We start from the raw sequence: 10,878 nt of genomic DNA on the forward strand, positions 1-10,878 counted from the left end.
GCTGTAGCTCAAGTGGTAGAGCGCTCGCCTTGAGCTGAAGAGCTGAGGGACAGCACCCAGGCCCATAGTTCAAGCCCCACGACCGACAAAAAAAAAAAAGAATATAGATTGAAATTTACCAAAGTGCATTATATGCATATACATAAATATCACAATGAAAATCTTTTGTACAACTAATTTATACTAACAACAGTAACAACAAAAAAGAGCCAGATACCAATGGCTCACACATGTAATCCTAACTCAGGAAGTGGCAGAAAGTCCAAGAGACTTCATCTCCAATAGGCAGCAAAAGAGCTAGAATGGAGGCCTGGTTCAAGTGGTTGAGCATATGCTATGAGTAAGAAAGCCAAACTGGAGGGAGAAAAGTAATAATTTGTTCTCATATGGGGGGGAGGGATGTTCTAAATTGTGTCAAATGAAAAAAAGCAAAAACAATCTGCATAATAACACATTTTAGATCATACTACATATACTGAGGAGTTCTATATCACAATGGAAATCTATACACAAAATGCTACTAGAAACTAATTGGTTGTAAGGATTGAAATTTTCTTATTTTGATATATACTGTTTGTAAGTGTTCTATAATGAAAAATACGTAAATAAACCAAGATGACTACTTACTCTGTTGGCTCTCCTTCATCAGGTAAAATGTTTCTGGTACACTGAAGAAGATAATTCCGAAGAAATAAACCTCTCAATGGATGCTGTACACCACGGCACATTTCTACCAAATCTTTCAAAATATCTTTCCTGGACTGAGGAAATGACTTGACATATACAACTCCAACTGTAATCAACAGATAGCTAGGAAAATTATGAGGAGACATTTAATTAGAAATAAAATATTCAAATCAAGAATTTGGTAATGTCCAAACATATTATATACAATAAATAAGATAGGAACAATGTTATCTTCTCCTAAATTATGAGGAAAACATCACTTGATTTAATACACTAAAAACATAAAAAAGAAAGCAAAAATAAACAAATATCACCGACTTTTTTTTGACAGGGTTTCCTATATTGCACATGCTAATTTTAAACTCAAGATCCTCTTCCCTCAGCCTCTGAAGAACTGGGATCATAGGTGAACACCAAGTCTGGTTGACTGACTGATTTCTAAAAATACATACAGAGATGGGCATGATGGCTCAAGTCTGTAATCCTAGGCTTAGGAGGTAGAGATGGAGGGATAGCAAATATCCCCTAACCTTGTTAGAATCCACCTAACAAGTGCAAGGCTCTGATTTCAAATTCCAGTATAGACCAAAGAACAAAAAGACCATACACACTAATCAGTTCTCTCTGAACTATGTTCAGGTATGTTCCAAGATCCCCATTCAATGACTGAAACTTCGGGGCTGGGAAGGTGGCTCAGTGGTAGAGTGCTTGCCTTGCATGCATGAGGCCCTGGGTTCGATCCCTCAGCACCACATAAGCAAAAAGAAAAAAGCTGGAAGTGGCGCTGTGGCTCAAGTACTAGAGCGCTAGCCTTGAGCTGAAGAGCTGAGGGACAGTGCCCAGGCTCAGAGTTAAGCCCCCACGACTAGACCCAAAAAAAAAAAAAAAAAAGACTGAAACTTCAGATAGCATTGACTTTTCCTGTATATACATATTTATCCTTTTATAAATTAAGGACATTAAATGAACAATAATAAAATAATTATGACAATATACTGTAACAAAAAGTTGTATGATTAAAATTAAAAAGTTATGTCTTTCTTTTTCTTTTTTTTTTTTTGGGGGGGTGTCCGGTCATGGGGCCTGAATTCTGGGTCTGGGCGCTGTCCCTCAGCTCTTCAGCTCAAGGCTAGCGCTCTACCACTTGAGCCACAGCCCCACTTCCGGCTTTTTTCTTTTTGCCTATGTGGTGCTGAGGAATTAAACCCAGGGCCTCAGGCTGCATATGCAAGGCAAGCGCTCTACCACTGAGCCATCTTCCCAGCCCATCTTTCTTTTTCTTGCTTTCATATCCTATTTTATTAGGTACCCCCTTGTGATGATATGAGATGATATAAAACCTGTGTGGTAAGATGAAGTAAGGTAAGTGACACTGAGATAGCTTTACACTACCAAAATAGCATAACAGTTGATAGCTACAATGGCCACTAAGTAACTAAATGTAAACAGCATATACAATGTGGACATGCTTGACAAACCATCCCTAGTAGGGGCAATGCAAGATTTCATCATGCTACTTAGAACAGTTTACAATTTAAAACTTTATCACGTCTGGCATTTTCCATTTAAAATTTCTGGACTATGATTACCAAGTATAGCCAGATAAGATGGTGGGGGGAGGTGTCTCACTATGTTACCAAGTGTAGCTAGATAAGGGAAGAGTATTAAATTACCATCTACATGTATCTGTCGGTCCGTCTCACCTTTAAACATACAGGAAAAGATAGTTAATTTTTCTAATATTTAAAAGACCTTAAAATAACATGTCCACTTTTTTTTCTATTTTCAAATTCTAATAAAAAGGAAATTTACTCAAATAATAAGTATTCGCCACAATGTTAGACTCAAATTGTTAAGAAATCAGATACTCAAAAGTTAATTTTTATTAAAAAAAAGAATAAGGTAAAAAATATAGATATAAAAGTGTTCAGATTCTAATTACTTACAGCCTTGGGATTATGTTTCCAGCATATTGTACAAGCTCATAGAGATCTGCTACTTTTCGTCCTTTAGCAAATTCATCTGTCAGGTAGACCTCCAAGTAGTGTAGCTCATCAGAAATAGCCATATCTTTTCATTATGATTAAGGACTCAAAGATACTCCAACCAAAACTCTAAAACTTATTGAAGTCATTGAAACTATTGGGCAGGGACAGGGATGCAGCTGAGAGGTAAGACACTTGCCCAGCATGTATAAAGCTTTGGGCTCAACCTACACAAGATTAGAAACTATGGAGAAAGCTAGGTACAGTGTAAGCATATAAATCCCAGCACTCAGGAGGCTGAGGCAGGAGAACCAGACTAGAAAACACAGTTAAGTCCTCCGTCCCGCCCCCCCCATCTTTAAACTGCCTAATAGTTTTTGAGAAATACCTGAGAATTGAAATATAGTAACAACCCATTTAAAGAGTGTAAACATAGAGTAGAGGGTTTAGTTTAGTGGCAGAATGCAAGTCTAGAATGACAGTGAACCAGTTAAATCCCCAATCTGCAAAACACAAAAGTTTAGCACAGAGGCAGGTGTCATGGTTAACTCATAGCTATAATCCCAGCTACTGAGGATGCTGAGATCTGAGGATTGCAGTTCAAAGCCAGCCCAACAGGAAAGTCCCTGAGACTCTGATCTCCAATTAACCACTCAAAATGCCAAAATAGTAAAACAATAAATACTCTTGAGCAATAAAGCTCAAGGACAGTGCCCAAGTCTTGAGTTCAAACTCCAGAAAGGACACCAAAGGAAAAAAAAAGTTTAAGCACAGAAAGCAAGGTTTTTTTTTTTTTAGTACATCTTCAAGGAAGTTGAATACTTTTTAAGATAATGAAGAACGGTATAATTCCAGAAAAATTTAATAAGTAACAGAATTGGTCTTATCAAGAAATAAGTGTATTGTAGATGGGGATGGGAGGGGAAACCTAGGAGAAGCAAGAGAAAAAGAATTATACTCTTTACCTGACTTATGTAATTGTAACTCCTCTGTATATCATAATAAAAATTAAAAAAACCAGTATGGCCCATATGCTTGTATTTCAACATTGAAAAGATACAAAGTTCGTAGTAGCTTTTTGGTGATAACATAGACGTCCGGAGTTCACCAAGCATGTTAGAAGCATGTTTCAGAGCGTCCATAAGTTTGTTTTTGTCCTACAGAAATACCAAGAGAACTGATGAGAATGCTTAATATAAATATTTACCTTGATTATACAAATTCCTTCTATCATGAATTTATTATAACACAATTCAAGAGTATACAACAGAAATTATTTTAGTGACATAAAAACAAACTTCATGCCAGGCACCAGTGGCTCATGCCTGTAATCCTAGCTACTCAGGAGGCTGAGATCTGCGGATAAGGATCACAGTTGAAAGCAGAAAAGTCTGTGAGATTCTTTTTTTTTTTGGTTGGTCATGGGGCCTGAACTCTGGACCTGAGCGCTGTCCCTCAGCTCTTCAGCTCAAGGCTAGAGCTCTACCATTTGAACCACAGCACCATTTCTGGCTTTTTCTGCTTATGTGGTGCTGAGGAATGGAACCCAGGGCCTCATGCATGCAAGGCAAGCACTCTACCAGTGAGCCACCTTACAAGCCCCTCTGTGAGATTCGTATCTCCAATAAACCACCAGAAAACCAGAAGTGGTGCTTTGGCTTAAGTGGTAGAGCACTTTCTTTGAGCTGAAGAGGGCAGGTGTAGAGCACAGGCCCAGAGTCCAAGCCCAACAAAATAATAATAATAATTTATTTTTATTTTGTTTATTTTTTGTGAACATACTGTACAGAGGGGTTACAATTACATGGGCAAAATAATGAGTACATTTCTTATCAAGCATTGCAGCCTCCTCCTTTGTTTACCCTTCACATCCCTTCCCAGCCTCCCCCTGCCCCTAATAATAATAATTTTTTAAAAATTAAAAGAAAATAAACTTCATGCTGTTTCTCTTTTGTGTTACTTCTCTGGACTTCAAGTTTTCAACAGCTAGAGACTAGGAAATTGCTCTATTAATTCACTACGTTTTTTGTGGGTGGGGAAAAGTATCTAAGGATCTTCTGGCTAGGTAAATGCTGTTTGATCCATACTTCAACTCATTTTGTTGTAAATGTTTTGTTGTTTTTTTGTTGTGATCCTGGGGCTTGAATGAGGGCCTGGAGGCTGTCCTGAGGGGATTTTTGCTCACATCTAGCACTCTACCACTTGAGCCACAACTCCACTTCTGGCTTTTTCATAGTTAACTAGAGATAAAAGTCTTACAGGCTTTTCCTGCCTGGGCTGCTTAGAACCTCAATCCTCAGATCTCAGCCTCCTGAATAGCTAGGATTATAAGCATGAGCCACTGGTGCCTGATCTGCTTTATTTTTTAGTTTTTCTTTTTGTCAGTCATGGGGCTTGAACTCAGGGCCTGGGCACTGTCCCTGAGCTTCTTTTGTCAAGGCTAGCACTCTAGCACTTGAGCCACAGAGCCACTTGCAGCTTTTTCTGTTTCTGTGGTACTGAAGAATCGCCCTCATGTTTGCTAGGCAAGCACTCTACCACTAAGCCACATTCCCAGCCAGCTTTAGTTATTTTTGAGATACTATCTTGTGCTTTTTGCCTAAGGTTGCACTCACACTACAATTCTTCTAGACCTCTGCTTCTACCCAGCTAGAATTACAGTCCTGAAACCACACCTGGCTTCTTTTTTGAGACAGTTTCCCTATCTTTTTGCCCAGTCTGGCCTTGAACTTCCACACTTTTGTCTCTGTCTCCCATGAGGCTAGAATTACAGCATGAACCACCAAACGCATCCCATTATTTTCTATTTTACTGTGACCAAGTGTTAAAATGGTAAACTGCCTTGAAGTAAGGTAACTTTATCTTGTCGATGGCTTTATCATAGGCTAGACCCTATAGAACTATTTGGAAAAACTATCCATGAAACTCTGTTTTTCTCCTGAGTTCTTTATACCCTCGAAATGTCCATATGCCCCACTTAACTCAGAGATACAAACAATTCTTTAAAATATAAGAAACCCTATCCATTTACAGACAAAAGATACAAGCAAGTGCAAAACTAATTTTCTCCATTCCAAGACCCTCAGTTTTCTTTCCAAATTAAGTAACCAAAAAATACAATAAAATAAGAAAGCATAATACTAAGCTTAGAAAATATAAGATTGTCAAAGTACCTGTTTTCTAATATTCTCTTAAACCAAGTTATATAGTTAAGCATTTTGGTGTTTACAAATATGTAGCTGAAAATATCTCATTTTCATTTTTTTAAATCTTTCTTGCTGTTGTTTTTAATGTATTTATAATGTACCATGTGATTTTTTTATTATTAGAATATTTTTTATTGTGAAAATACTGTACAGTGGGGTTACAATATGTACTTTGATAGGAATCTGATCTTATCAAAAAGGACTTGCAAGATCACTGCTGACAAAAGTTAAATTAAAGAAATCAATATGGAAAATGAACATAAATGAAACACAAACTTTACAATTTTGGTGGGGAGGAGGAGAGAAGGAAAGGAAGGGAGTGTAGTTGTGGAAGTGGGAGGGAAAGAAGGGTAGGGGAAAAACAAAAGGAGAAGGTAACAATGTTTGATAGGAAATGTACTCATTACCTTGCTCATGTAACTGTAACCCCTCTGTACAGTATTTTTACAATTAAAAAAACAAAATAAAATTAAAATAAAATAATTTTTAAAAAAAAGAAAAAGAAAACCTAAGACTGTTACTAAAGTGTAATTGTTAACACTACAGCAAGAAGGCCTACTTAAACTAGCCTACTTGTTTTGATTCCTTCCATTTTCATCCAGTCTATAGTATTTACAGATTATTTCTTTGTTTTGTTTTGGTTTTTGTTGTTGTTGTTTTTGGGTCCAGTCGTGGGGCTTGAACTCTGGGCTTGGGCGCTGTCCCTCAGCTCTTCAGCTCAAGGCTAGTGCTCTACCACTTGAGCCACAGCGCCACTTTTGGCTTTTTTTCTTTTTGCTTATGTGGTGCTGGGGAATCGAACCCAGAGCCTCATGCATGCAAGGCAAGCGCTCTACCACTGAGCCACCATCCCAGCCCTTACAGATTATTTCTATCTCTTCAAATGTTAAAATATATTAAATAGCATCAGTGTGTAATTTTTAAGCTAGTTTCTATAATAAATGTATCTATTTAGAATAAAAATTAAAAGTCTTTAAGATCCAGGGAGGAAAGAAAAGCTGAATAATTCAAATTGAAACAAATTAAAACCATTTATGCAACAATTATTATTTTGTACCTGTAATTGGGCTTGAACTCAAGAGTTTCATGCTCTCAAAATTTTCTACCACAAGGGTTGGAAGGTGGCTCAGTGGTAGAGCGCTTAAATTAAATTCACAGCCTGGGTGCTGTCACAGACCTTTTGTGCTCAGCGCTAGTGCTCTACCACTTGAGTCACAGCACTTCTGATTTTTTGGTGGTTAACTGGAGATAAGAGTCCCATGGGGCGGGGCTGGGAAGGTGGCTCAGTGTAGAGCACTTGCCTTGCATGCCTGAGGCCCTGGGTTCGATTCCTCAGCACTACATAAGCAAAAAGAAAAAAGCCGGAAGGGGCACTATGTGGCTCAAGTGGGAGAGCGCTAGCCTTGAGCTGAAGAGCTGGGGGACACCGCCCAGGCCCAGAGTTCAGGCCCCCCGCCCAAACCCCCCCCCCCCCCCCGCCAAAAAAAAAGAGTCTCATGGGGAATTTTCTAACTGAGCTATCTTTGAACACTGATCCTCAGATCTCAGCCTCCTGAGTAGCTAGGATTATAGGTCTGAGCCATGGGCACCTGACCAGTTGCAGCTTTTTCTTTTTGTCGGTCATGGGGCTTGAACTCAGGGCCTGGGCACTGTCCCTGAGCTCTTTTGCTCAAGACTAGCACTCTATCATTTTGAGCCATAGCACCACTTCCAGTTTTTGACTGGTTAATTAGAGATAAAGTCTCATATGGGTTTGTCTGCCAGAGCTGGCTTTGAACCACAATCCTCAGATCTCAACCTCATGAGTAGCCAGGATTACAGGTGTAAGCCACCCTGGCTTGACTTGAGTTTCAGCTTTTTGCATGTTAATTGAAGATAAGAGTCTCAGAGATTTGTCTGCTAGGCTGACTTAAAACTTTGATCCTCAAAGCCTGGTGCCTGTGGTTCACACCTGTAATCCTAGCTACTCAGGACGCTGAGATCTGAGGATCACGGTTCAGAGCCAGCCCTGGCAAGAAAAGTCCATAAGATTCCTATTTCCAATTAACTATCTGAAAGCCAGAAGTGGTTCTGTGGCTAGAGCGGCTAGTGGTAGAGAGCTCACCTTGAGCTGAAGAGCTGAGGAACAGTGCCCAGACCCAGAGTTCAAGCCCCAGGACCGCCAAAAAAAAAAAGAAAAGAAAAAAGAAAGAAAGAAATTCAGGTCAGCTATTAGTGTGGTGATGTTAAGAGTGATGTGTAAAATAAAAGGCAAGTTCTCTAGTTTTCACAAGCTTATATTCTAACATGCAAAACATACAATCTATTCATATATGTAATACTGATAAATATGCTTGATACACTGCTAGACAGAAGTGAATCTAATGACAGATGTTGGTGGATGCTGAAGATTGGATTGACCAGAAGCTGCAGGCTATTTCACTTTAGAAAACATTGCACATGCTTCCTTAGGAACCTATAATCTATAATTGTGTCTCTCAGATTTTCATTCTTACCAGGCATCTCTTCATCTGAAAGGACTGTACCTTCACAGCCTGTATGGCTTCATCCAGGAGCTTTTCCTGCTCATCCTGAGGTGACTGCTGTGTTGTAGGCTGCAATAAAAATGTAAAACACAAAACTTTCACTAGTGTTTCATAAGTACTTTAGCACAATTTTTATTTCTATGGTTTTAATCACAGTCCTCCTTCAAGACTTTCACATATGGTTCATTCCAGCCCTCATCTCAAACTAACTAATCAATTCTGACAACTATTAAGGTGACTCAACATTCTTGAGGAAGGCTGCCCTCAAAGAAAGAGGTATGTTCATAAGAACACACGTAAGGGGTATGTTCTGCTAATACACTCTGAATCTAACCAGAATTTAGCTCTCAAACCACGCTACTTATGATAGGTGCAGTCCAATCCAAATCTGACAGACTCTTTTCAGGCCAAACAATTATAGAACACTAACCCAGTCTACCTTAGAAACTAAACAACTTGGAAATAAAATAGCTAAATTTATTGTTAATCATTTATAGTAGGAAATGATAAAGAATACTCTCCTCAAACACCTAGCTCATATTTCAGAAACACAAATATACAGCTATTCAGGATATATACTCTTCTCTATCATCAGCAAAAATCTGCTTGCACAATAATTAGCTCTTATCAAGTAGAATTATCCATTCCTTCATATCATATAAACACCTCTACCACAGAGTGCATCCATTATAATCACAAATAATGCTCATTTTATGTCTTTGATATCTAAAATACATATATTGTGTGCTTCATAAACATTCATATGAATAAGCTGGTTCTAAATGTTTAATTATATATTTATTTATAAAATTTTATTATTATGTGGTACTGAGGAACTAAACCAGCATGCTAGGCAAGCACTCGACCACTGAGACACATTCCCAGCCTGGAGACTGTATAGTTAGTGTGTGTGTGTGTGTGTGTGTGTGTGTGTGTGTGTGCGCGCGCGCGTCAGTCCTGAGGACCTGGGTGCTGTCTTTTAGATTATTTGCTCAAGGATGGCACTCTTATCACTTGAGCTACAGCTCCACTTCTGGCTTTTGGTGGTTAGTTGAAGGTAAGAGTCTCATGGACTTTCCTGCCTGGGCTGGCTTCAAACCATGATCCTCCAATCTCAGCCTCCTGAGAGGTTCAAAGCCAGCCCAGGCAGAAAAGTCCATGAAATTCTTATCTCTAAATAAGCCACTTAGAAAACCAGAAATGGTGCTGTGGCTGTGGCTCAAGTTGGTAGCGTGTTGGCTTTGAGCGAAAGTGCTGAGGGATAGCACCCAGGCACAGAGTTCAAGCCCCATGACCAACCAAAAAAAATTTTTTTTGACTAAAGATAAAATGTCTTGGGGCTCAGTGGTAGAGTGCTTGCTTTGCATGCATGAGGCCTTGGGTTCGATTCCTCAGCACCACATAAGCAAAAAGAAAAAAAGCCGGAAGTGGTGCTGTGGCTGAAGTGGTAGTCCGCTAGCCTTGAGCTGAAAAGCTGAGGGACAGCGCCCAGGCCCAGAGTTCAGGCTTCTTGACCAGACCACCCCCCCAAAAAAAAGAGATAAAATGTCTCTTATACAATGAGTTAAAAAATATGAAAGGCAAAGACCTATACCTAAACATGAAAGCAAAATCTAGTCTGTTTCGTAAAAACAAGCAAACAAACAACATTTCATTTTGAGATTAACAAAGAAATACAAACCATATAAACTACTTCTGAACACTAGTAGTTTATAAAAATTGAAAACTCTGGGGCTGGGAAGGTGGCTCAGTGGTAGAGTGCTTGCCTTGCATACATGAGGCCCTGGGTTCAATTCCTCAGCACCACATACACAGAAAAAGCCAGAAGTAGAACTGTGGCTCAAGTGGTACAGTGCTAGTCTTGAAGAGCTGAAGGACAGCACGGCAAAAAAAAAAAAAAAAAACTTTTGATTTTAGAAAGAGAATAAGAGCTGAATAAATAACTGAGTACTACTGCAACTACTCTTCATTTTCAAAGAAAAAAGTGCTGCCCATTATTCACCATAGCTAAGATATGAAGCCAAACCAGATGCCCCTCAGTAGATGAATGGATTTTAAAAAATGTGGTATGTGGGGCTGGAAAGGTGGCTCAGTGGCAGAGTACTTGCCTTGTGAGTCCATGGGTTCCATTCCTCAGCACCACATAAGCAGAAAAAGCCGGAAGTGGTGCTGTGGCTCAAGTGGTAGAGCACTCACCTTGAGCAGAAGAACTGAGGGACAGTGCCCAGGCCTAGAGTTCAGGCCCCAGGACCAACCAAAAAAAAAAGAAATGTATTCTAAAAGGGCTAGGAAGGTGGCTCAGTGGTAAAGTACTTGCCTTGCATGCATGAGGCCTTGGGTTCCATCATTCCTCAGTACCACAGAAGCAGAAAAAGTCAGAAGTGGTGCTGTGGCTCAGGTGGTAGAGCGCTAGCCTTGAGCTGAAGAGCTGAGAGACAGCACCCAGGCCCAGAGTTCAGGCCCATGACCAAAAAA

General features: G+C 39.5%; 1 protein-coding gene across 1 annotated transcript in view; it reads right to left on the minus strand.

Annotated features, from left to right (window-relative positions):
• Nucleotides 1–10,878, minus strand: part of Vps35 (VPS35 retromer complex component) — a 40,529-nt gene that overhangs the window by 25,009 nt on the left and 4,642 nt on the right. The window contains exons 2-5 of the mRNA XM_013036068.1: nt 8,374–8,472; nt 3,733–3,829; nt 2,634–2,757; nt 628–810 (exon numbers count right to left, since the gene is read on the minus strand). Of these exons, the coding sequence (XP_012891522.1) occupies nt 628–810; nt 2,634–2,757; nt 3,733–3,829; nt 8,374–8,472 (503 nt within the window). The remainder of the gene's footprint in view (nt 1–627; nt 811–2,633; nt 2,758–3,732; nt 3,830–8,373; nt 8,473–10,878) is intronic.

The sequence above is a fragment of the Dipodomys ordii genome, unplaced genomic scaffold, assembly GCF_000151885.1.
Source record: "Dipodomys ordii isolate 6190 unplaced genomic scaffold, Dord_2.0 Scaffold247, whole genome shotgun sequence".
NCBI classification, from domain to species: domain Eukaryota; kingdom Metazoa; phylum Chordata; class Mammalia; order Rodentia; family Heteromyidae; genus Dipodomys; species Dipodomys ordii.